Below are 25,989 nucleotides of genomic sequence, written 5' to 3'. Positions count from 1 at the left end.
GGGGGCCCATGTGAGAGAAGAACATTGGGCTTTGCAGTCTCCGGAACTCCCATCACCACGAGGGTGATACAGGCACAGGGTCAGCCCCGTACCAAACTCAGCCTGCAGATAGCTGATCAATGGGCGGCTTCTGTCGGGGCTTGCTTAGGGTTTTGCACACAGTAGGCGGGACCATGTGCTTGCCCTCATTCCCAATGCCCCGTCCTCTCCCCTTCTTGCTCTTTCAGATTAGGATCCGTAAGTCTGAACTTCTCTGAGTAACACAATCCCAGGTCCCACAGAGCAAGGTCACTGTCCCGAGGCAGACGTGTGGTTGATACACTTTTCCTCGCTGTCTTCCCAAAGGGTGTCTGCATTCTGTCTAAATCTTCTCTTCCCTTCTTGCTGCAATCCCAGAAGATCACACTTACTTCACAGAAGAAACACACTGGGTCAGGTAGGGAGCCTGGAACTGGACCTGGGGAACTCAGATCCTTGGGGACAGGCTGAGTTCTTCACCCACAACTACCACTGTGTCCAGCCCTGTAAAATGCTTTCATTTCTGCCTCTCAGATCATAAAACAGGGTGAACGCAGATGTTAGTCCTGCTCAGGTATCCCCGCAAATTGGCCTGCTCAGTGAATTCCCCGACGCCTCCTTCCTGCAGGTGGGAGCTTTCAGAGGCCGCTCCGACAGCTGTCACCCAGATGCACCAGCCCCTTTCCTGGCGAGGAGGTGTCCCTGGGTCCCTCTACAGGGCCTCAGCATCTGGACACAAGACAAGGGAGGCACCACCCGCTGGAGACCCAGTGGAGCTTCTCAGCCTTCTGCCTGCTCCCTCTTCCCTGTTCTCCTATACATACTCTCCACCCCGCGAAATAAAATAAACTAATATTTAAATAAAATTCTATCAGGTCCAAGGACCAGGGTAAGTGCTGGGGAATTTTAATAGGAATAATACAAGACTCTGACTTGAAGCTTTCAGGCAAGCAGCAGGGAGTGTCCTGGGTAAAGGGGACTTCCAGGCCCCACTGCTAAGGAAGCGTCTCCAGGGTACCTCGAGGGGAGGGTTGAGTTCACAGACTCTCAGAGTGAGAAGCCATAGATCTCATCCAGTTCAGTCCTCTGGCTTTATTCATGGGGGAAACCAGGACTCCGGCTCCTCTTAGGAGTGATGGTGATTAGCCAGGACTGGTCAAACCCCTCCGTGGAAATAAGCTGCATAAGTCAAGGTTCTGAGTTGTGTAGCCTAGTCGGGAAGACTGGGTCCACCAGCCTTCCCATACTGCCAACTTACGCACCACCTGATTGACCAGCCTTGTTTGTCATGAAAACGTTTACTGGCCTTCTCCTAAACCCCAGTGTCCACAATTCGGTACCCATAGGCCCAAACAGACACAGAAAGCTAAGACGCTAACACCAATCCTACAGTCTCTCATTTGACATTGCCTTCAAGCCCCTCTACCCCAAGCTTGATGGTCTGCTATTTTGGGTGCCCAGTCAATTTCCCGCAGCAGACAGGAAACACACCCTCATGGGGCTTTGGCACAGCTGGGCCTCCCAGCTTGGAGGTCAGGAGGGGAGGCGCTGGGTGAGACTGACCTGCTTCCTCAGGCCTCCCCAGGAAGCAAAGGGCTGGCTGACTCTAGGAAGGCTCGAGAGGCTAAGCGCCTTCACAAAGCCTCTTTTTGCTGGGAAACAAAGCTTTCCACATTGCCCCAGGGCTGATCTCTGCAACCCATCTGAAGGGGGCCTGACCAAGGGGATAGCAGGACAGAGGCTGTGTGAAAGGGCTGCTCCGAAGCAGACAGCGGACCCAATGGCAGGTGTAGAGGCCCCTCTGGCTTCTCTCCTCACGTGCCAAAATGTCAGGCTGTAGGACCTCTGATGGCCTGACATTTTGGCACGTGAGGAGAGAAGCCAGAGGGACCTCCCAGCGACAGAAGAGACCACCAGCCTGACTGCCCAGAGGCCTGTTCAGCCTGCCCTCCCCCAGTGTGAAAGCCAGGCCAGGCCATGGGAATCTGCCAGGGGAGAAAGGTTCTGGCTGTAGGGTGTTTAGTGTTCCATGACCCCATGGCGGGTATGCCTAGGGTGACCCCCGGGTGAGGGCGGCAGGGTGCAGGTGGAGGCCTCCTCCTTCTCCACGGGGTGCTGTGGGACGGCTCGCGGCAGCAAGCAGCACAGCGGGGTAAACTGCAACATCACAGACCCCTTCGTGTCTAACGCAACAAACGGTTTGCCTGCCCCGATTCCTGGCACTGGGCGCTGCACAAAGCAAGCCTGCTGTGGATCTGACATGACTGTGGGGAGGGGTCGGGAGGAAGTACCTGAAAAGGCGAGTGTCTGGGACCACCCGGCTGCTGGCAATCCGCTCGCTCTCCCGCTGGTTGAAAGCATACAGCTTATAGGGATCATCACCGACGCGCCACTTCTTGGCATTCAGGTACCGCCGCTCATCAAACTGGTCCCACAGGTCATCCCAGTCAGCATCCGAAATCTGTGAGACACGAACAGGAAGTCTGTGAGGATGGCTCCCGTCCTCTCAGCCCCCTCTGTCTGTCAGTGCCCAGCCGCCGAGACCGGGCTTGTGCTGGCGAGGTTTAGCTCAAAGATAGGGGCAGAGGTAGGACGTTAATAACACCATGAGCAACAATAATAACAACAGAATGACGATGACAATGACAGCTACCATTTAATGAGTGCTGTGCTCACATACCAGGCACGGTGCTAGGACCTATACTCACATTATCTCGTGTAGTTCTCAGAGCAGTTTTAGGAGATGGATATTGCTTGTATTCCGACTTCACAGACAAGGAAGCAGGCTCTATGGCCCAGGCAGCTTGCTCAAGATCTCACAGTTAGGATGCGGCAGGGCTGGGGCTTGGATTCTAGAACACTAACCCCAGAGGCCACTTCTCCAGGGTAATTTGAGACACTTGGTGAGAAGTGCTGGCACAGTGGCTGGCGCATAGTAGGTGGTACACAGTGACTGTCATTCCTTCCTCTGCCAAAGGAAGGTGGCGATGAGAAGTAAGCAGTCCATCTATCATGGTGTGCTACCCACCAGATGGATGCCTGTGTGCTCCTTTCTTCCTCCAACCCAGGAATCTGTGCTTATTTTTAAGAAGCACCCATGGGGGAGCAAGTAACAACCCTCACCACAAGAGAAGACAGTACTTTAGAATGGATAAGGCGGTTTCTGCATTCACGATATCGTTTCACCCTCCCCAAGACCCTCTGCAGAGTAGGGAAGACAAGCCTTCAGAAAGGTTACTGGCTTGTCTGAGGTCGCCCAGGTGGATGGTGGCAGAGCCCAAAGCAGAGCTCCGTCTCCTGGACCTCCCAGCGCAGAGGAGGTGAGGGGATTCACACAGGGAGGCGACGGCTCCTGCCCAGAGCCCAGGCTGCTGCCTCCGCTCTGCCCACCCCGGCTCTGCAGCCAACACAGACTCCACACAGCCAGCAGGAGGTATGGGCTTCAGGGCCTCGGCAAACTGGATGCTTCCCTTGATAGCCACTGCCCAGTGGATGCTAGTGCTGCCCCCACTAGGGGAGAGCCGCTCTGTATCAACAAAGCTCAGACCTTTCAGGTTCATCACAGCCAAAAGAATCCTGTGCCAGGAAGAACCTACTGACCAGGCTCCGACCTGGACCATGAGGGCTGGAGCCCTGAGGCTGGCATCGAGGACGAGATGTTCATTCATGTGTTACTGGCCCTCCTCGCTGTGCAAGTATCTGAAGCTGCCCAGGTACCACCCATCCCATCACTGGCCAGGATGCTCTTCTGCACTCAGGGCATCTAAACAGGAAGGCCCAGGGCAGGTGCTGCCAACAGCAGTGCAAGCGCTCGGCCCACATTTGGCAGGTAAGGGGGGGCTGCTCGCCCGCATACACGTTCATCTCAGGCACCACTGCATCTTATCTGATAATTGATCTTTCCCTTTCGCTCTCTCTCTCTCTGTTATATCCTTTTGAACCAGCATTCCCCTGCTAATAGCATAAAATGAAGCACTGGAAACCAGTGATTTTTATCCAATAATTGATTTTATTAATGTCCTGTGATACTGCTGCTACGTGGGGGTATTTGTGTGTGGGGGGATATGAAATCCCCAGCCTGGGCTGTGTCATGTCACAGCCTGACAGATGTCACCTGTGCTTGGAACATGACCTCAGGGCCACCCTGACATCCCATTCTTGCGGGAAGGGCCATGGGGCCCTGAACCATCTCCAGCTGGCTCACGCCCCACTGAATTCACTGCAAATCTCAAAATAAGTTGTGAGCCCCTAGAGTGCTGTGTGCTGGGGAGGGGAGATGCGGAGACGGAAGGCCCCTGCCCACCAGCGGGCGCAACATTGTAGACACACCTGTGTGAAGACACCTATAACAGAGGAGCGAGGGAAATGGGAACGGCTTCCCAGAAGAAGCATCAAATGAGTTAGGACTTGAAGGATGAGCAGGGATTTTGCTTTGCTTAAGGGGATATGGGGAAGGGAAGTACGTGCGCAGTGAAAATCCAGATAAAAGGCAGAATGGCTCGGGGGAGGAGCATCTGTTCAGGGAATGGCTAGGTCAGAATGGGGAGGCCAGAGTGCGGACTGCAAAGAGAACATGAGTGAAAGAAAATTCCAGAATGCGCTGGTCCCGTATGAAGCAGGTCAGGGGAAAGTATCTCTGGCTGCATGTGCAGGATGGAGTGGAGGGAAGAGAGCTCCACGAGGAGACCAGTTGGGAGGTAACCTTAGCACTTTAACCTGGTGGGAAGGGAAGCCTGATGGGGCCCCGGTGTACAGTTCCATCCATCAGCTGGAGAAGCAGGTGGTGGCGCAGGCACCGTGGGGAGGCACAGGGGCTGGAGTGAGGGCACTCGACCAACCTCTAAGTCTCATCCCAATCCCTACTTTCTGTTAATACCAGACCAGGCTCAGGGCCAAGGGGGTACAAGGTTGGGTGGTTTGCTCAGCCTGGTAATCGCCACCCTAAGGGCAGCTGAGCATCCTTGGCATCCTTGGAGATGGTGTCGTGAGAACTTAGCTGGCTTCCAGAAGGCCTAGAGCCGGAGCAGCAGCCAGGCTGGCAGGAGAAACTGCCTGAACAGTCAGTCGAGGGCATCCTTGGCGGGGACCACTCCCTCAGATGGTCACAGGTGCGGAGCTCGTTCCCACTTTGCTGCACTGCGTCCGCTGGGGGGATCTCCCTGTACTGGGAGCTTGGTGTTTCTATAATGATATCTGGATGTATTAAATGATGGTGAGACTGTGTTTAAAACAACACTACCATTTGAATAGCAATCTCTATTTTATGAAGCAGCTTGCAGGTATTGTCACAGAATCCTCACACAACCCCCATTTGGACAGGGAGGGGTTGACTTAGAGAGGTAAGGTGGCTTGCCCATGCACGACGGCTAGTAAGTGAAGGGACCCCCGACTGAATCTCCCCAGGGCCTCCCAGCGCCACGGTCTGTTCTGTTTATCATGGACAGAACAAGGGGCGTCCTCTCTGCTGAGGATGAATGGGCAGAGAAAGACCCCCCTGGAGGAGTGGAGTGGGGGACATGCCTGCAGAAAGGGCCAGCCACTCTTGCCCTGCTTGCCCCAGAACAGAGTTGACCGCGGTCCTCCCGGAATTTCTAAAGGGGCAGCGACTTTGCCAAATACTTCCAGTCGTGATTTGGAGCTGGTTTCCAAGCTCTTCAATTCGTAAGTCCCCACATCTGGCCTCTAAGGGCCCAGGGCACGTACGTTGTACCCATGCATTGGATTCCTCGCTTCCTGGCTCATGTGAACATCGAGAGAGTTTCTGAACAGGCACTTTCACCTTCACAAGCCTTCCTAGCACAGGACGTGCAATGCTTTTCCAAAACAAGAACACACACCAAGGAAGCCCCCACAAGCGCCCACCCCAGAACTGCGCCCACTGCCACCTGGCCCCCCAAGCTGCCACCACTTGACTTTCTGACTGGAATTTATTCCATCTAGAGTGTGTGTGTTTCAAAAGAGGAGTATGATGCCACAAACAAAAACGAAGACCATCTTTTAAGTAGAAACTATCTGATTAAGTCAGCCAACCCCCTGGCCAAGACCAGTGCTTAAATAATTTGGCACCAAAAATGAAAGCTCAAAAGCACATCTGTTAAGTTGCTTCATTTCTTTCGTCTCACCACACTTCCATAAGAAATCATGAATCCCCTCTCCTCCATCCTTCCCTGGCCTGTTTTCTCTCACTCTGGTTTCAAGCTGATTATTTGGCTCAGGAATCATGGGTGTAGCCTTCCCTTCTGTTAGGTTTTGAAGATGCCTCTATTTTCCACTAATGTTTTTGTCTCCCTCCCTTCTTTCCCCAGCTTGGTATTACTAGTTTTCGCTTATTGATCTAATTCTCTTCTTTTTCACTTTCAAATGAGAGAATCTCTAGCCCTTGCTAAGGCTTCCGTCTTACTCTGAACTGCACCTGATCCTTAAGAGAATGTCTCAGACTCACCCTATAATAAACAGCTAACACCTTGGGGGGCTCTTATCATGTGTCCTAAATATTTACATTTAATCCTCACTATAATAGATATCAATATTACCATTCCCATCTTATAACTGGGGAAACCGAGGCACAGAGAGATTGAGTAACTTGCCCAATGTCACACAGGTAGTGTTAGAGCCAGGATTTGAGCCCAGGCGGCCTAGCTCCAGCTCCCATGAGCTCACCCATTAGGTGACTCAACCTTAGTACACACTCACTGCCATTTTCTTGGGCTACCTTCGAAGACTATCTATGTGTTTCCCACCATTTTTCGAGGTCCAGTTCTTCCTTTGCTTAGAGATCTTCCTCCACGCAAGGATGTCTGTACCCCTTCTAACCAGCCTCCCGCCTGCTCTTCACTCCCCCTTCTGGGCAGTCATTCTCCTCTCAGCAGGGGGCTTCATCCTGCCAGCCTAGGGCAAGAAAAGGGGGAACTCTGCAGGCAGATTCCTGCAGGAAGATGGGAATGTGATAGACTAACACACAGAAGGTCATAATTGAAAAAAATGATATAACAGATAATTTAAAGACGATGTAATTCATCTACCCACCCAATGTTTGAAACTCCAGTGTAACCTTCCACTGGCGGACATCCCACCAGTCAGGGACAGAGCGGTCCCAAGAAGCCCACTCCAAGCTTCAAAGGACTGTAACTTCTAGAAGTTTCCTTCTAATTTTGAACCAGAATTTGTCTCCGGGTAATATCTCCCTTTGGGGCCTGGTTTTATCCCCAGGGATATTTAATGCAAATCTGACCTTTCTTTTTCATACCCTTCAGATATTTAATGGCAACTATGTGTTCCCCAGGTCTTCCAACCCCCAAGCTTCCAAGTCTTATATAAGACTTGCTACTCAGAAAACATGACACAGAGAAGTGCAAAAGATCTACCAAAGGATCAAGAGAATGAGAGTAAGTGAAGTCGGGTGGGGTTCATCAAGGAATTCAAACACCCTGGAAACCCTTCCGTATGTGCAGAACGAGAAGGGAGACATTGCTCATAATACAGTCTAACTTTTACATGCAGGCTTCCTAGATCAAGTTGCTCTGCTGCACCTTTGATAAGGTCCATCACCTACTGGGCACACAAAACTACCCATCCCAGCTCCCCTATCAGAACCTCAGAGGAAAGTAGTGAGGGAGGGGTAACCCAAATGATGTCTAACCCTTACAATCCCAATATACAACAGAAAATTGTATCCCCAATCTCCAAGTGAGGAAACTGAGGCACAGGCAGGATTAATTATTTGCCCAAGTTCACACAACTGAGAAGTGTGCCTCAAGGCCTGTAGACCCAGTTTCTACACTAGCTGTGCAGCCTGGCATTCACATCTCCATGCATCCAGGCTGCTTCCAGGACCGCAGCCTGTGGCTTCCCAGCATCACCCCGAGTGCCCCTGTCTTCTACCCGCTGGAGCTGTCTGCTTCTAGCACCATGGCAGACCAGATACTCGCCAGGACCTTCATGCTGAACTGCAGCTAGATCCTGCATAAATAACAACAAATGTGGTGGGGTTTTTTTGAAGATATATTTTGTTTTGTTTTGTTTTATTTTATTTTATTATTTCTATTTTTGGGCCACGCCCCACAGCATGCGGGATCTTAATTCCCGGACCAGGGATCAAACCTGTGCCCCCTGCATTGGAAGCGCAAAGTCTTAACCACTGGACCACCAGGGAAGTGCCACAAATGTGGTTTTTAATGCATTACTGGGCTTTCTAGAATGAAAATCTTCACCACAAGAGGAGAGGTGAGGCCAGGGAAAATACAGGGTGCTAAAGCCAGAGCTGGGATAGTTGAATGGTAAGTAAAGACAATATGTGAGGCTGCCCCGAGGGTAAAGGTCACTGAGAAAGTAAAGGCAGGCTCCTAAAAGGTGGAGTAACTGAACCTGAGTCTTCCATAATTAAGGTCAAGAAGTGGGACTAAATGGTCCCAGATCAGCTGTAACCTGGCTCCCAGCAGAGACAAATATAAATACTATCTGGAGGAAAGCATCTCCAAGGTAGGCTCCCAGGATTCCTACGTAGCTCACCAAAAGATGGAATCACAATAAAAAATGACCAGACACAGAGGGAACAAGTCCACTATAAGGGAGAGTGAGTGGAAACTATAAACAACATATTCTGTTCCTCCAAGAAATCCAGACACAGAAATTACAGATATAAAATAAAGCATATGTAGGTTGAAATGTGGAATAAAAAATTAGGAAAGAACAAAAGTTATTTGTAAAAGAACCAAACAGAATTTTTAGAAACAAAAAAGTATAATAATGATTGAAAGACAAACAGAAATGTTTACAGTCTTCAAAGCATTTTCACTGGAATATCCATTTGTATTAACCCCATGCAGGTGGCAGGCCAGTTAGGTTGTTCCCATTTTGCAGATTGGAAAACTGAGGCTCGAGAAAGCAAAAGAGCTTGCTGGAGACGACTGAGACTCTAACCCAGGAATTCTGACCTCAAAACCGGTGTTCTTTCCCCATCACCAGATGTTTCACTCATCCACGGGGCCACTTTGTTCATCCTGCTAGGCAGTCACAAAAATGCAGGAGGATCTGCCCACCTCTGTACTGTTCTAATGTGCATCCATCTGGGAAGTGACCTTGTTTTTCCAAACAAGAGGACAGCAGAATCCCTCATCACACCAGTACAGCTCTGTAAGTCCTACCTGGTAGGAATGGTCTGGGAGAGGAGTGACTGCCGGTAACAGACTCCCCACAGTCTGCAGGACCAACTCAAACAAAGAAGGAGGGGCAAGCCAGCCCTTCACTCACCCACCTGGGCTCATGACAAAGGAAAGAGCTGCCAAATCCTTCTCCCTCATCCAGGGACAGCACATCAATTATGGATTATTAGATAAGATCTCCATTTTAATATTTCCACCATGTATTATCACCTCTTCCTCTCACTGGAATTCTGTCTGGGGAGTTATTTAACTGATGTGCAGAAATCTAAATTTAATTTATTATGATCTAACTCACTTTAGAAGCCAAATTACCCTGCACTGGAGAAGGATCAAGTCAATATCCCACTTGGCTTTCTATTTATCTTCTGCACGGTTTTCTCTTCTTCTCTTTAGGATTCATTTTATCCCGGGTGCTGATAATAAATTTAAATTTTCCTCAGAATTAGGCAATTGCTCCTTCAATGTTGTAGTTTAATGGTTAGTATTAATTATATGAAAGTCACTCTTAAAGAATTTGATAGATGGAATGGGCATATAATAGAGGAGGAAAGGGCTATTTCTCAGGCCAAATGAGGTAGCAGATAATTCAACAGGGATAAGTTTACTTTTCTATTCCACCTCCTTCTGTCTTTCTTCCCCACTTTCCTTCTCACCCCCGCTCCCTCAAGAGCCAGGTGCCTAGATATTGGATCTGCTGTGGCTTCTCTGAGCCACTGGGGGGTCTTGACAGTCTGGATACCACAATGACTCTACTGCTGGCTTTAGTCTCATTTGGTCTCGGACAAGAGACACCACCACCTAGCTCTCTCCTCCCCATCATTGCCCAATACACACACTGACCACATATTTTCCAATTGCACATCACATGCAAATACGGCTTTGGGGGATGCTTCGAGCTTTCTGGAAGAAGAAAAGTTCTGATAATTATTATAATTGCCTGAAACCTCCAACTGTGAAATATAATGTGATTAACAGAATGGACAGAAGCCCAGCTTTTGTTTCTGGAATAAGGGGAAAAAAAGAGTCTCATGCAATTTGGGCCTTATATGGAGATTAATTTGCTTGCTAATTAGCATGAGAGGGAGGCACCAGGGAAGTATAAATCAGCGTGACTGGGCAAGAAGGTATGGTCCCCCTGCACGTGCCAGGGTGAGTGAGCTCTAATGCTACATGTCTGCTCCCTTCCTACCCAACGCCCTATACATTCCACCACCAAAGACCAAACCCAGAGCTGCTTTATGGAGATGGGCATCTCATATCACTTGTTTGCTTGAAGAGCACCTCCCAACTGCTGGTGGGCGTGAGGATTAAGAGAGAGCTGCCCCCACCCACATCATTGATTTCTGCATCTTCTTTGTGTTCAAAGATGGAGCAGTGAACAGACCACGGGAACATGAGAAGCTTCTGTCCCTTTCAGCTCTGGAACCCAGAGAGCAAGAGATCAAGTGGGGAGGGAGCCAAGTAACCAAACGGGGCCCAGGAGGAAGAGGATTTGGTGGACCGCATGGTGGCACAAGGAGGGTGGTTGTGCCTGTACCCAGGAGGCTGGTGCTGGAGGACAGCAGGCATGAAGAGACGGAAGCTGTGCTCGGGTGGGACCAAGGAGAGGGTCTGGACCTAGGGAGAGCGGACCGGAAGTGAGCTCAGAAAGGGAGGCCTCCAGCTAAACAGAACTGGACACTGAAACTCATTGTTTCTGGAGTGGACAGCTGAGTCGTCTTGGGCACAGGGTCACCTCCAAAGACTGAGGTCTGCCGGGGTGACACTGCCGCCATCTCTCAGGGCAGGGGTGCGAGGGAAGAGGAGGGCATTCCTCCTGGGATGGCCCAACAGTGTGGCCAGAGTGGCTTCCAGCAGGAACAGAGATGGAGCCCTGTGGTAAGACACACACTCACTCACTAGAAGCAGGAAAAAAACAAAATACTAAAAACGAGATTTGAATTTCCCAGTGACAGAAGAGGTCTCCCTCTTCACCTGTACAGGGCCAGGAAATATCTTAAGGCATCATCAGTAATCTCGTTAGCCTCAAGGAATAGCTATGGAGGCAAGCAACTTTCAAGGGGCCCGACTGAACCAAGGTGTGCAGCAGGGGTCACAAACGAACACGCCTTCAGGGTCACCGAGAACAGAAATGTGAGCGAAGACCTTACAGGTGCCAAACAATACCTGCCTAGTGACACTGCCTTAAACCTCCCCTTTGGGTGAAACAAAATACACCCATGGGGTGAGTCTGCGGGCTACCAAATTGTGACCCAGAGACAGTAATGGGATAAAAGGAAGAGGGTAAAGATAAAGGAGGGAAGAATGAAATGAAGGGAAAAGTGCTCATGCTATACGCGTCAAGCTTTTGTGACTTCTCTTCTCTTTCAAGGGGCCCCTTGTACATTTCAACCCAGTTTCACCCGGACAGACATGCAGCAGCAAGAGTGCTGATGTGTGGGAAGGTGGAGATGGGCAGAGAAGGGGATGCACGGCATCAGAGAAGATCCTGTAATTCCTGTCGACCGTCCCGTAGATGCTAAAGGAAAACAGGAGTCAGGAAAGCCGGTCCCGAGCCTGGCTCTGCTCAGCAACGCCCTTTCAACCCCTTGTGGTCGGTTTCTTCCTCCACCCCAAGGGCAATATGAATCTTTACCCCACACAATTTTACAGTCCTGGATTAAGTCTCAGAAATGAGATAAGACACGAAAATTGTTCTGTAAAACATAACGCGAATGTAACACATTATTATTGTCAACATTGCTGTGGTTACTATTATTCCTTTTGGGGATTGAATGCTGATGGGGAGAAAATTTACTATTTTACGATTTACAGTCAGCTAATTTACGTTTAGCTTCTTCCTTCCCTGTGGCAGAAATGTGGCCTGTGACTGCATCCTCAGGTGACTGGATGCACCTCCTAACTGTCCGGCTGTGATGAAAGACACAGGTCATCATCAATGCTGTTGTTGCCTGGGGCTCAGGAGGGCTCATCCACCCAAAAGCCCCATCTCAGATATGGGTTTGAGCACAGTGCCATGCAAACGACACAACCAGAAAACTACTTTTTAAAAAAGGAATACATAAGGTCATTGCCAGCTTGGAAGGCTGGAAACTGAGCTTTGTGTGGCCTCTGTGCTAACTCCCTTTTTTATGTGTGTGAAGGTGGGGTCTGCGGCAGGCACAGAGGCTGTGCTGGGTGATTCTGGGGGGACACCTGGGGATCCCAGGGGTGGGGTCAGAAACCTGAACCTGCTTGAGACCCCAAGGCTCCCATCAGGCCAAGGAGCCTGCTCCCTGCTCGACTGCTGGCCCCTTTCCTCCTCTGACGCATTAGCCCCGGAGGGTCTTCTCCAGGCGTCCTGGGACTTGGCTTCCAAGGGCCGGAATGGCCAGTCCTACAGCTATCCTCACAAGGGATATGTTCGACAAGGTTTGCAGCTTCCCCAAATCTCCCTCTAGGTTCTTCTTGAACAAAGGTGACCTTGGAGAAATCAAGGTGGAGATGGCTGTGAGAAGCCAGGGAAGAGGACCGACTTGAAAAGGTGATCAATTCGCACACTGGACATAGTCACTCAGAACAGCAATCACAACTAATTGTTTTGTAGCATTTACTGCGTGCCAGGCTCTGTCCTGAAGATGTCACTCATTGAATACTCAGAACAAACCTGAAGCAGGTGCTATTATGAACCCTATTTTACTGAAGGTGAAACTGAGGTTTGAGGAGCTAAAGAGACTCAGCCAAGGTCACACACCTAGTAAGTGCAGATGCTGGGATTAAACCCAGGCAGGTGGGCTCCGTCATATCCTTTACCGGGACCTACAATGGCAGAGGGTCATTCGTGGAAAGAGGCTTCCAAACCCAGCTCCTGCCTAGAGAAGGATGGAGGAAGGAGGCGGGAGGAGGTGCCCGCCAGAAGCCCCGTCATACACTTTCCGCCGAGGCTATCCTGCAAACACCTCCCTTAATCCATAGGTCAAAAGGTGCTAAACTGGATTTTCTGGCTAGAAGGAGTTTCAGGGTCATGTCCCCTAAGCCCTACCATTCATTCCCCAAATGTGACATTAGCAAGAAGCCTCGAGCTCTTGGCGGAGGAGAATTTGTTCCTCTCTTCTCCGTCTCCAAGGTGCCGGCTAGATCTCCCCAGATACTGTGTGCAGGCAGGGCCCAGAGCTTAGCGCATTTTCTATCCGCTCTGTAAATAAGGTGACATCCAGATACCCTCCAGCTCCCTCAAAACTAGGTCAGCTTCTGAATATGCAGGTGTGGGGTTGGAGTGAATAACTCTGAAAGGGCTTTATCTCCCAGGACTCCATGGGGGCTGCTGGCTGGCTTTCAGTGAAAGGGGCTCTATTATGTCAAAACCAGACCCAGCAGACATCACGGCTGCTGAATCTGGGTGGGGAAAGGATGCCCACCTCTGTGAAGGGCAAATTTAGTGCTGCAGGCAACATAGCAAGTGATAACGGCAGTGGGTTGAAAAACTGAGAGAAATCCTTACGAGCCTGTCCTAAATAGTGACCATCTTTACAGCCTGGCAGGAATTTCGTCTATGGCATCTTGCATGAACTATAAAGAAGGGATTTATAAAGCACTTGCTTTTGCAAACAAGACCCACAGGGGCATCTCTCTCACCTTACGAAGCACCAATAATTGCTCCCCAAATGACGTGCTCGTCACCAACCATTCTTGTCCATTCGTTAAAGCACCTGTGGCATGATCCCTTCTGCAGGTTAATCCTGAACTGTGTGAGGGATGCCAAGTGCTGGAGTGACATTTAAAACATCTTCTACCCTCATCTGTGTCATATTTTAGACTCCACATATAAGTGCTGTCATATGGTATTTGCCTTTCTCTTTCTGACTTACTTCACTTAGCATGATAATCTCCAGTTGCATCCATGTGGCTGCAGATGGCATTATTTTGTTCTTTTTTATGGCTGAGTGGTATTCCATTGTATATATGTACCACATCTTCTTTAACCATTCCTCTGTCAATGGACATTTAGGTTGTTTCCATGTCTTGGCAACTGTGAATAGTGCTGCTATGAACATAGGGGGTGCATGTATCTTTTTGAATTAGAGTTTTGACACAAATGAACCTAGCTACGAAACAGAAACAGACTCATGGACACAGAGAACAGACTTGTGGTTGCCAAGGGGGAGGGGGTTGGGGAGGGATGGAGTGGGAGGCTGGGGTGAGCAGATGTAAGCTATTATATATGGAATGGATAAACAACAAGGTCCTACTGTGTAGCACAGAGATTCAATATCCTATGATAAACCACAATGGAAAAGAATATATATATATAAAAGAATGTATATATATGTATATGTATAACTGAATCACTTTCCTGTACAGCAGTAACTAACACAACATTGTAAATCAACTACACTTCAATAAAAACAAAAATAAAACATCGCCAATCCTCTAATTCAACATCTTTTAACCCACAGTGGTCTTCTCTTTCGCTTCCTCAGAATAAAGCTTACTCTGACTTTAACCACAAACGAGACTCTCTGGGGATCCAGATTTGCAATTGAGATACATCGAGAAGAGATTAATCACTTGGCCAGAGCTGCTTTGGTTTATGTCCTATTGCCTAAGAGCACTCACTACAAGATTCCTTTAAGTAATCCATTTCCTTAGTGCACTAAAATTAGACTCTGGTGACAAAGAAAATTCAGTATCTCCACTTTTCCAGAGCACTGTCCTGGGAATGAGGTAAAAACCATCAAAGCCCTCTCACCCCGTGGCTCTCCACCCACCGACGTTCTTAGCTTGGACTCCCTCTGGTCCACAGCCGCTGGGCAGGACCCTTTCCTCCTGCAAGGCCTGACACTAAGTCTCAGGTTCAATCTCTTCCCGAAAGGAGGGAGTCAAAGCCAATGGCATGAATCCGACCCTCACATTTTTCAACACCATCCTCTTTCTTCAGTTTCCCAAGGACCAGATTCTCTCCACGGGTTCTTCCACCATCAGGATCTTAGATCTGCCGGGGGCAGTGCGGAGGGCAGGGGGGTGGTAGGGCGGTATGGCATCCTCTTGTCTCATTTGCTAAGTGGCTCAGTGCTGGTCTCCCCCTGGCCTGGCCAACTTCGGACACACGCATCAAAGAGCCTCTCCCAGCACATTAAACGTTAAGGCTTTCCAGGCAGCAGACACAACTGTACCTTCTGGTCTGCCTCTGAAAGCGAGGCTGGGGAAAGCGGCAGCCCTGGGGGTGGCAGGAGGGTACGGTGGGTGCACAGACAAAGTAGGTCATTAGTGGTAAAGACTACAATTTTCAAGCGGTTGTTAATGCTTTGTTTATATGGATTTCTCCAAATGTGACATTTTAATGGCATCATAATTGTGTGATTACAGTGCAGTCGACGCCGCTGGGCGGGTGGGGGGAAGGCGACAGGGACTCCGGCGACCTGCTGAGGGAGGCGGCTCCCTGCACCAGCAGCCAAGGGGACTGTCTCGGTCCTGCTCAGGCCGGGATGCCTGAGGAACACGCGAAGTGGCTCTCCAGAGGGCCCTCTGCTAGACAGGAGCCATCAGTGTCCAGCAATCTTGCACCCAGCCTAGCCTTGGGACAAAATCAATGCCCAGGGCTGCAGGAGAGGAGATGAGAGGAGTTGCACCTCACCCCGGAGACCACCCATCACAGCTGCCCTTGTCATTCACATCTTCATTCATTTATTCATTATTTCTTGGGTTCTTACTGTCATCTGAGGGAAAAGGCAATAGATATTCAGAAATACAGGAACAAATTAAGACGGAGAGAGTGGCAAGGTAAAGGATCCCACGTTGATCGGGTGCCCGCTGGCTGCCCAGCATTGAGCCAGGATTTGGCACATGCCTCTTCCTTGGTCCCTCAGCAGCATCTATCCCACCGGGGACACCCCCCTTCAGGTGCTCTTGTCTCTTGGCTCCCAGGAGCCCTCTTTCTTGGGCTCTTCCTCATCCTCTGCCCTCTTCCCCACCTCCTTTGCTGGCCTCTCCTCCTCCCTGGCTTCTAAATCTTGGAATTGCCTGTGGATTTAATTCCCCCCTCCCCGACCCATTATATGCTCATCACAGGTGACTGCTTCCATTCCTGTGTCTTCAAAGGCTTCTACAGGTGGATAATTCCCACTATATCTTTCCAGCCCAGATCTCTTCTGAGCTCACGTCTAGATTAAACAGATGCCTACTTGCCATGCCCACCCGGGTGTCTCACAAGCATCTCCCGCTGAGTAGGTCCCATATGGAACTCCTGATCTTCCCATCACAACCTCCTCCAGTCTGCCCCCTGTGAGGAAACAGCACCAGCATCCGTGCAGCTGCTCAACCGGGAATCTGAGTCATCCTTCACACTCCTTTTCTCTCACCCGCATCTTCACTCTGATCGCCTGTACGCCACCCACCACCATGTCCTATGGATTCAACCTCCACCACGTGTCTCCATCCTTCCCCCCCACCATCCCCATCTCTACAACCACGCCCACCACCACTGACTGCTTTCTGAAATACTGACTGCAATAGGTCCCAACTCCGTATTTCTACTTTCAGCCCCAACAATCCATTTTCAGGAGTTACCTTCTTAAAATGACACCTGATCCTCTCTCTCTCCCATTCGGACTCAAAACCCCTCCAGTGGCTCCCCGCTGCACTCAGAATACCATCCGCACTCTGTACCACGACCTTCCAAGCCCTGCCTGATACGGCTTCATAAATTCTGCAGCCTCACTCCCGTCTCCCTTCCCCTCTTTGTTTACTACGCTCCAGTCACACTGGCCTGTCTTCAGCTTGTAGAACAAGTCAAGCTCTTTCCCATCTGAATTCTGGTCCCCCAAAATTCATCTGTTGAAGTCTCCAATACCTCAAGAGTGTAACTGTGTTTGCAGATGGGGCCTTTAGCGAGGTAATTATGGTTAAATGAGGTTATTGGGGTGTACCCTGCTCCATGTGACCGCATTTGGAGACAGGGCTTTCAAAGAGGTGATTAGGTTAAAAAGAGGCCATCAGAGTGGAGCCCTAACCCCGTATGACTGGTGTCCTTATAAAAAGAGGTAGAGACACCAGGGGTGCCCTCCTACCAAGAAAAGACCATGATGAGAAGGCGGCCATCTGCAAGCCAAGGAGTGAGGCCTCAGGAAAAACCAGCACTGTCAACACCTTGACCTTAAACTTTAGGCCTCCAGAACTTTGAGAAAATAAACTTCTGTAGTTTAAGCCACCCAGCCTGTGGTATTTTGTTATGGCAGTTCTTGCAAATGAATACACCATCTCAGGCCTCCATGCCTGCCGTGTTTTCTACCTGGAATATTCTTCACCTGATCAACTCCTCTTCATCCATCGGCTCTCAAACTAAGTGTTATATCTTTAAAGAGGGCTTCCATGAATCTTGAGGCTGCATAAAGTCCCTCCTATACTCTCTGAGGAACTTACACATCTCTTTTACAGAACTGGGAAATCATAGCCTGTATCAGGTACATTGGTCTAATTATATATTTCATGTGTGCCTCTGCAACTTGGCCACACCCTTCTTGAGAGCAGGAACTGTCTGTTTTGCTCACCACTGTTGGCATATTGCATGGCTCATGGTAGATTCTCCAATATTTGTGGAATAAATGACTCGATGGATGTTAATTATCTCATTTAATCCTCTTAAAGTCCCCAAGATCTGGGTATTATTATTGCCATCTCATATACAAGCAGAGCTAGAGAGGAGAAGTAAACATGCTCAAGGGCAGCCATCAGGGAAGTAGCAGGACTGAGAGTTGAACCAAGACCATCTGCCTACGAAGAACTTACAGTGGTCCTGCCTATCCAGAGAAAGGAAGCAACAGCCAGGGCTGGGCCCGTCAGAGAACACTGCAGGGAGGGGGAAGTCCTGGCCTGGGCCAGACTGAGACAGGAGTGCAAAAAGATGGGAGGTGGGGATGGGTAGACTGGATGCCCCGAAAGAGCTGAGTGCGCCATCCCTGTCCTCCAGTTACCGTCTATCTTGGGCAAGGGATTAACCTCTCTGAGTGAGCCTCAGCTGCCTAGTCTGTAAAATCACGATTCTGTTTTGTGAACAGATAGACTAACTGAAGCACGTGCTCACACTAAGCACTCCGTCAACGGCAGCTACAACTTCACTTGTTAGTAAAGTGAAGACAACATCGTGTGTCCATGGGGCAGGAAGTGATCCCACCAGAGAGGCAGCGAGGATTCCCGGAAGGAGCCAGGAGATCAGGCTTTTAGATCTGCCTCTGCCACTACCTTGTATCCTTGGGTAAATCACTTCTACTCACTGGGTCTCTGGTTAGTTTCCCCACTTGCCAAATGTAGGAGTTAGGGCAGGCATTCTTAGCTATTTTGAGGACAGATGGCCCCCTTTGCAACATGATGGAAGCCCCTCTCCCCAGAGAAATGTCTGTGTAGACACATATACAAATTTCTGCTTACAGTATCAAGGACCCAGTGCCACCATGGAACCCTAGGAGGCACGCGGCTTTCAAGTCCGGTGTACAGGTATGGGTGCCTCCCTGAAAAGATGAGCTCACACAGGCAGACCTGCCTGGCAGGGAAGAAATCAATGATGTCTTCCTTCCCCCCACCCCTAAGTTATACTTTAGGGGGCCAGAGCCGGTTCCCCAGCTCTGCCAGCCTCTGCCCATCCCATGCTGAGCACAGTAATGAGGGCTGCTATGCAGAGGGACCGCATAATTGGGCCCTGCTCCGTGCTGTGCTAGGAAAAAGCAACAACCTTGAGATCTATTATCCCTATGTGCAGCGCCTGGCCCTGGCTGTCATCTGGACAGCTCTAGAAAACATCTCCAGAGGTCCACGAGGGAACAGCATTGGGAGGAGAAGCTGGGTTTCTTCAGCTGCTGCCCCAAAGCTGAGGGTGTCTGAAGTGGGGAAGGGATAAAGAAGGGTGGAGGGATGTCAGCTTGTCTCAGGAACCTCTCTACTCCATGGTGCCCCAGCTCCAAGTACAAAAGTTATTTTCTTGGCCTCTTTGCAGAGCTGACCCACAGATATGCTTTGGGGATGTTAAGTCTTCAGATCCGTATTTAATTTTCATGCTGCTGCTGGAGGGACTTTTCTGAAATATATAGTTGGATCCTATCGACAGAATAAAGGCCAAGTTCCTTACCACGGCCTGCAAGTCCTTAATTCCAGTCCCCACAAAACTGGTATCCTTACGTTAAACTGCCACCACTAGTACTGAAAGTAAGTTGAGAAAATTTGGTCCCTGCCATCTGAAAGTGGCCCCTCCTCTTACATCATGGCACTTATTATAATTACCTATTTATTGGGCCTTCTTCTCCCAAACTGCATAGACGTAGGAGCAAGGATTTTCTCGCTGACTCCTGGCATCTGGGAGAGAGGCTGGGTGTCCTAATGAAGACTACTCCCAGCCTCGGGCCAGCTCTCCACTTCCATTCTCACCCCAGCCAAGGTTCTCAGGCTGCAGAAAAGTGGACAGAACACAGAACCCCCAGCCCTCAAACTACTCCTGGTGGAGAAAATGAACAAGCCAAGACATGCTGGGAAAGGGGTCAAGAACTGACTCACACTAAGTCAGGGTCAGTAGGAAAGGCAAACGGAAAACATACTGCATGGCAATGAAGCAAATGTCATTGTGGAGTACGGGGGTGGGGGGTGGGGAGATGAACAAAAACGAACAAAGAAATGGAGCATAGCATGAAAAAAATTAAAAATCCCACTGCACATACACATAAACCAAAAACCCCAGCCTAAAAGAAAATATAACCTAAGGCACAGAAAGAAATTACCCAAACATGCTTCATACTATAGAACAACTTAAGAACATGAATTTAATAGAACAAGAGCTAGAAGATCAGATGATAAAACAAAGAAACAAAATGAAGGATTATAAAATCGAGAACCACTAAATGCTTTTGCAGAACCAGTAAATAAATGTAGAAATTCCAAGTAGCAGATGAAGCAGAAAATCTAATTTCTGACACCAACTAAAGGGTTCCATCCCCGTCTGCCACCCAGTAGCAGTGGGTCCTTGGGTGAGTCACTGTGACTGAAAAGGAGAAAAGCTCAATTTATTGAAGCAACTAGAGGAGAGAAAAAATCATGCAGAAACAGCAAAGGTGACCCAACATCAGAAAACCAGCGAACCTGAAGGCGAGACACAGGTGGAACGCACAAAAAGGTATTCATCCTTTAAAAAAAAAAGCCCCTGAAATGAATAAAAAATGGAATCTGTACAGCAAAAGAGCATGCCACGTTCCACAAAAAATTGATACAGAACAATTGACCCAGAGATGGTTCCTGATTTAGGTATTGAACTTGGACAATTGAGACAGAAATCATCAAGCATCCAGGCAGAAGAAACAAGACATCTTCTCATCTACAAAAGGAAGAATGTTTGCTGACTTCAAACTTCCCCAGAGCAACATTCATCAACAGATGACAGTGAAGGAATAGCCACAAAGGCTAACTTCAGATATGACCCGAGAGCATCTTAACCTGTTCAAGTGTGGAAGGCGAGAGACTGACATTCCCACCGTCAAAGACCTTGGGGATCACAGCACCTCTGAGCCCATTTTGAAGAATCTACTAAATGATAACATCCAGCCAATGAAGAGATGGTTCAAAATGAACAGCCCAGGAACAGAGTATAAGAACCAGGAGCACAATGAATCTATTTAATTATGAAATCAAAACGAAACAGCTATGGCAGTGGTCATATAATACTGTGAAAATGTTACAGGCTCTGACAATCTGAAAATAATAATAATAATGCGGATAATGGCTTTAGGCTTTTATCTCTGTAAGCTATCATAAAAGCTGCTAATAAGGAACAAAAATAGACCTAAGTTTTCTCAAGACCTGGGCTCTGATGCCAGCTCTACCACTCACTATTTGTGTGATTTGGAGGAAGCTACTTAACCTGTTTGAGCCTCAGTTCCTTCACCTGTCAAATGGGGAGACTCATGCCTATCTCATAGGGTTTAAGGATTAAATGAAAATATATATATAAAGCAGTGACTTGCACATAATAACTGTTCACTAAGAGGTGAAGGAGACCAAAGATGAGGGTGAAAACGGGAATGAAAGTGAGCACCTCCACCTCAACGCTCCCCGCAAAGAGGCAAGAGGATGAACCACTGCTCTGGGTCTGGATACCCATGGCAGACGCTGGGCTTTCACAAAGGTCCCTGTCCCAGTGCTCCAAAACAGGGAGCAGCGTCTCCACAGAGAGGCGTGGGGCCCCCAGTTTCCAGCCAGGCAGAAAACAGCCCCCTTTCTCAGGACTGAGGAAGAGGAGCCAGGACGGGAAGCCAGGCTTCCCCGCAGGTGAGGTGCAGGCTGAGAGGCGGGATGGTTCCAGCTTGCCAGCCGGCCGGCACCTCCTCCTGACCACCCGGGGTGACCTCTGCAGGACCAGCCCTGAGGGATGCGGCAGCCCGGGGAACAGAGCGCACGGAGGTCAGGAAGCCGAGCTCCAGACCTGGCACTGGCACCCACTTATTCCTCTCAACCTGTCTGTGTCTTTCCTCCTCTGTGAAGGAAGTGGGTGGGAGTCAACGACCTGGAAGTTCTCTGGTTGACTGTATGTGTAGAGTGCAGAGTTCTGGGCAGGCTGCATGCCCCATATGATGTCTTTGTGGCCTCAAGTGACTCAACAAGCAAACCAAAGGAAGGAGGGAGCAAGGCCAGGAAACACGAGACTGAAGTGTAAATGAGCAGGGGAGGGGACAAGGAGAAGGAAAGGAAGCAGGAAAGGACTGAAGCACCGATCCGATAGCCATAAAGGAGCGTCAGCTCGCTGCCTGCAGAGAGAGCTGGAGATAGCTGCCTTCAACCTGCTCCGAGCCCCAGGGTCCCACTCCTGATAAGGGAACTGCTGAAAGAAGCCAACTCCACCTTATTAAAGGAGTCCAGAAAATGGCATAAAAACTGCATCCAACGATCCTAAAACCAGAGTCAAATCAGGATACTTGCAGAGTCTCAAAGTATATCCCTCTAAGATTTTTTATTAATTACAGAGAGGAAAAATGGTATTTTACAATGGAGAAGCTGGGCACCACCTTAGCCAAGGGATCAAGGTTAACACCACGCTCATAAGACACATCGACGGCATGTATCCCCTGAAATGATGTGCTGAGAAGGGCTCAATACGGCCTCTGCAGCATCCTCACCCAAAGCACAGAACCTCCATCTGGTCGGGAGGAAACATCAGACAAACCCAATCGAGAGACATTCTACAAAATTACTCACTGGTGCTCTTCAAAGTGTCAAGGGCACTGGAGACACGGAAAGAGAGAAACTGTCACAGATTAACTGCTGTACCCAGACTAGGGCAGCAGTGTGTGTGTGTGTGTGTGTGTGTGTGTGTGTGTGTGTGTGTGTGTGTGTGTGTGTGTGTGTGTGTGTGTGTGTGTGTGTGTGTGTGTGTGTGTGTGTGTGTGTGTGTGTGTGTGTGTGTGTGTGTGTGTGTGTGTGTGTGTGTGTGTGATGCAGGCCTTGGTCTGGTAGCCTGGAAAGCCATGAAGCACGACTATGATGTATAGAGGTCCCGAAGTCAGAGAATGTGGGTTCAAAGCCCAGCTTGGATTCTTACTTGCTAGGTGACCCTTGAAATATTACCTAATCACTTTGTGCCTCAGTTTCCTTATTGGTAAAACGAGATTAGAACAGCAGGTCCGTAGAGAGGATCCAAGGTGCCATAGATGCTCTTACTGTCCCACCCTGAGCCTTTTCCTGGGCTCAGGACACTCTTCCCCCCACTGACTCTTGGCTGCTGATGAGCTAATGACTCAGAGCTGTCTCCTTCTCCAGAGAATTCACCCCAGTGAGCAGGAGTCTGGCAGAGTCCCCTCCTGGGAGTAACCCAGAAGCCAGTGACTAACTGGTAGAAGGGACCCAAGGCCAGCCCTCCTGCATGAAAGTCGGACCAGCTCTGAAGTAGTTCCTAATCCAGAGCTCCCAGCAGGACCAGGCTAAAGCAAGTCTCCAGTGGAGACTACATCCCTGCCCTATCCTGCTTCCCTGAGGCCCCTCCTCTTGGAGGCATGTCCCAAGTAAACCACTTCCACAGAGATCCCTGCCTCAGGCTCTGCTTCCAGGATCAGCCTCTAAGGAGGTGGATAACATGCTGGCTGGATGGCCATAGGCCCCCGACACTGGCTGTGGATGGAAGAAACTGTGGCAGTGGCTATTTCTAACAGCCTGGTGATGGACCAGTCAGGATACAGGTAAAAGGGTGTGCCCTGGCTGGTGCAATGCAACTGGTGTTTAAGGAGTTTGAGGGAAATTGCACCTACAAAAACTGTGGAATCAGGTGGCTGCTGTGGAATCAGGTGGAGAAAAAAGTCGGTCTTCTTTCAAAAAGGTAACCATAGCCAGGTCTCTTGAGGACTATCAATTACAGGGTCTAATTTGTTACTGACACCTTGTGACCCAATGTGCCATCAAAGTCCCCCTGCTGGATTGGGGGCAAAGAGGGGTCTGCTAAGAAATGGAGGCCTGGCCCAAATTAGTCTCACAGTGGGTTGACTGGATCCACAGACTTACCTGGTGGTCATTTCCCTGGTTCTTCAATATAAAACTGCAAAGGACAAATTTAGTTAGCAGAAATACCACGTTGATTCTCTGACCTGTAGTATGAGAGCCACTGTGATAGGAAAGGACAAGAGGAAGACCCCGAAATCCATTCCCCCTGGGGAATTAGTGCCATCCACAAAGCTTTAAAAATGCCAAGGTAGTGATGCCTATCAATGCTCATTTAAATCACCATCCTGGCCAAGGCAAAGACCGGATGGATTATGGCAGATGACAGTAAACTACTACAAACCTAACCAGGTGGTGGGCATGAGTAAAGCTGCTGGGCCAGTTGTGGTATATTTGCTAGAACAGAGTGACACAGCCTTGGGTCACAGCTACTGACCTGGTGAATGCTTTTCTTTCAATACCCATCAGGAAGGAAGATCAGAAATTCACTGAAATTCATATGGAATGGACAACAATATACATTCATAGGCTAGCTCCAGGGCTACGTTAATTCTCTGTCACAGTATCATCCAAAGGGCCCCGGACTATCTGGACGTACCTTAGAACATCACATTCGTCCATTATATGGATGGCATCATGTTAATCAAGCTAGATGAGTGGAACTAGCAAGGATCTTTGAAGTCTAGGTAAGATACACGTGCTGCAGAAGATGGGAGAAGCACCCTATGAAGATGTAAGGGCTTGACCTATGGCTGAAGTTTTAGGGATCCCAGGATCTGGGGACTGCTGGGACATCCCCTCCAAAGCAAAAGGCATGGGATTGCACCTTGCACCTTGTCCACTGATAGAGAAGCATAGCACTTGCTACGCCTCTTCAGGTTTTGCAGTCAGCATATTCCACACTTGGGAATACTGTTCCTACCCATTTATCAGATAACTTCAAAGTCTGCTAGTTTTAAGAGACCCAGAACAAAAATGGGCTCCACGGAAGGTCAAGGCTACAGGTCAAGCAGCTCTGACACTTAGCGCATACAACTTGGCAGAGCCCATGGTACCAGAGGTATCTGTGGTAGAGAAAAACGCTGTATGTAGCTTCTGGAAAGACCCAAAAGAGGAGCTGCAGCATAGAACCACAGGGCTATGTAGCAAAGTTATAGATGCCATTGAAGCATGGAAGTATATGCCAGGACATGCTTCTGGGCCCTGGTAGAAACATAATATTAAAACACACACATGCACACACACACCCCTAACCCTGGGATATCAAGTAAAAGAAGAGCATAAAAAAAATCTACCCGTGGAACATGAAGCAACCACAGAGCCAAAACTACTCACAATGAACTGGATAGTGTGGGACCTACCAAGTCATAAGGTTGAGTAGGCCTTGGAGAAGCCATCATAAAATGGAAAGGAACGTCCAGAATTGGGCTTAAGCACATCCAGAAAGAAGGCTTCAAAAACAGGTGGCCCAGACCCCTCCTCCTCCTCGTCACTTAGAACGATCGCACCCACATTGCTCACTCGGCTCACCAATCCGGCCTCATGGGGAAGGGGTCGGGGTTTCCCATGACAGATAAAGGGGAAAGCCTGAGCTTTGTTCATGGGTTAGTTGGATCTACAGATGGGTGCAAACCACAAATAGACAGTGGTTGCATGAGCTACACCCCACTGTGGCCTTGGAATGGTGCTGAGGGAAAATCCTCCCAGTGGGTAAAGCTTCAGACGAGGCTCTCAGTCATGCGCCTTGTGCGGAGTGGCCCAAGGAAAGGACATCCACGGTCTAATGAGCAGTGGTGAATGGAGCTGGTTGGTCAAGGGCCTGGAAGGAGCAAGGTTAAGGCTGGAGACAAGGAGATCTGGGTTGATGCACGTGATGGCCTTACGGATGCAGGCACGTGTGAGGAACTATGTGTCACGTGTTCATGCCCCCCAAGAACATCCACGGCAGAACATCCACGGCAGAACAGGCAGCCAGCCTCTGTCCTCAGCCACCCCAGCGCTTTCACAACTGGCTCAGGAATAAAGTAGCAGTCATGGAGGCAAAGGTAGAGGGTATGTGTGGGCTTAGCGGCTTGGGCTCCCTCTCATTAAGTCTGATCCAGCCATTGCCACAGCCATGGGGCCAACCTGCCGACAACAGAGGCCAGTGCTGAGTCCAATACAGCACTATCCACTGGTTGCTGGAGACCAACCAGCCACTGGGTGCAAGTTAATTACAGCTGACCCTTGAACAATGTGCGTTTGAACTGCACGGGTCCACTCATATACAGATGTTTTTCAATAGTAAATAAAACACTACTACATGGTCTGTTGGTTGAATCTTTGGATGCAGAGGAACTGTGGATACAAAGGGCCGACTGTTAAGTTATACTCA

At 49.3% G+C, this 25,989-nt stretch overlaps 1 protein-coding gene across 2 annotated transcripts in view; it reads right to left on the bottom strand.

The window, feature by feature from the left end:
- The window catches only part of GALNT14 (polypeptide N-acetylgalactosaminyltransferase 14), a 224,394-nt gene that overhangs the window by 85,032 nt on the left and 113,373 nt on the right, over positions 1-25,989 (bottom strand). For both annotated transcript variants that reach the window (XM_057558278.1, XM_007191374.2), the window contains exon 2: positions 2,310-2,479. In XM_057558278.1, coding sequence (XP_057414261.1) covers positions 2,310-2,479 — 170 coding nt within the window. The remainder of the gene's footprint in view (positions 1-2,309; positions 2,480-25,989) is intronic.

This window comes from Balaenoptera acutorostrata, chromosome 12 (assembly GCF_949987535.1).
Source record: "Balaenoptera acutorostrata chromosome 12, mBalAcu1.1, whole genome shotgun sequence".
NCBI lineage: Eukaryota > Metazoa > Chordata > Mammalia > Artiodactyla > Balaenopteridae > Balaenoptera > Balaenoptera acutorostrata.
Note: the sequence above shows the minus strand (reverse complement) of the source record. Positions and strands in the feature narration are given on the sequence as shown.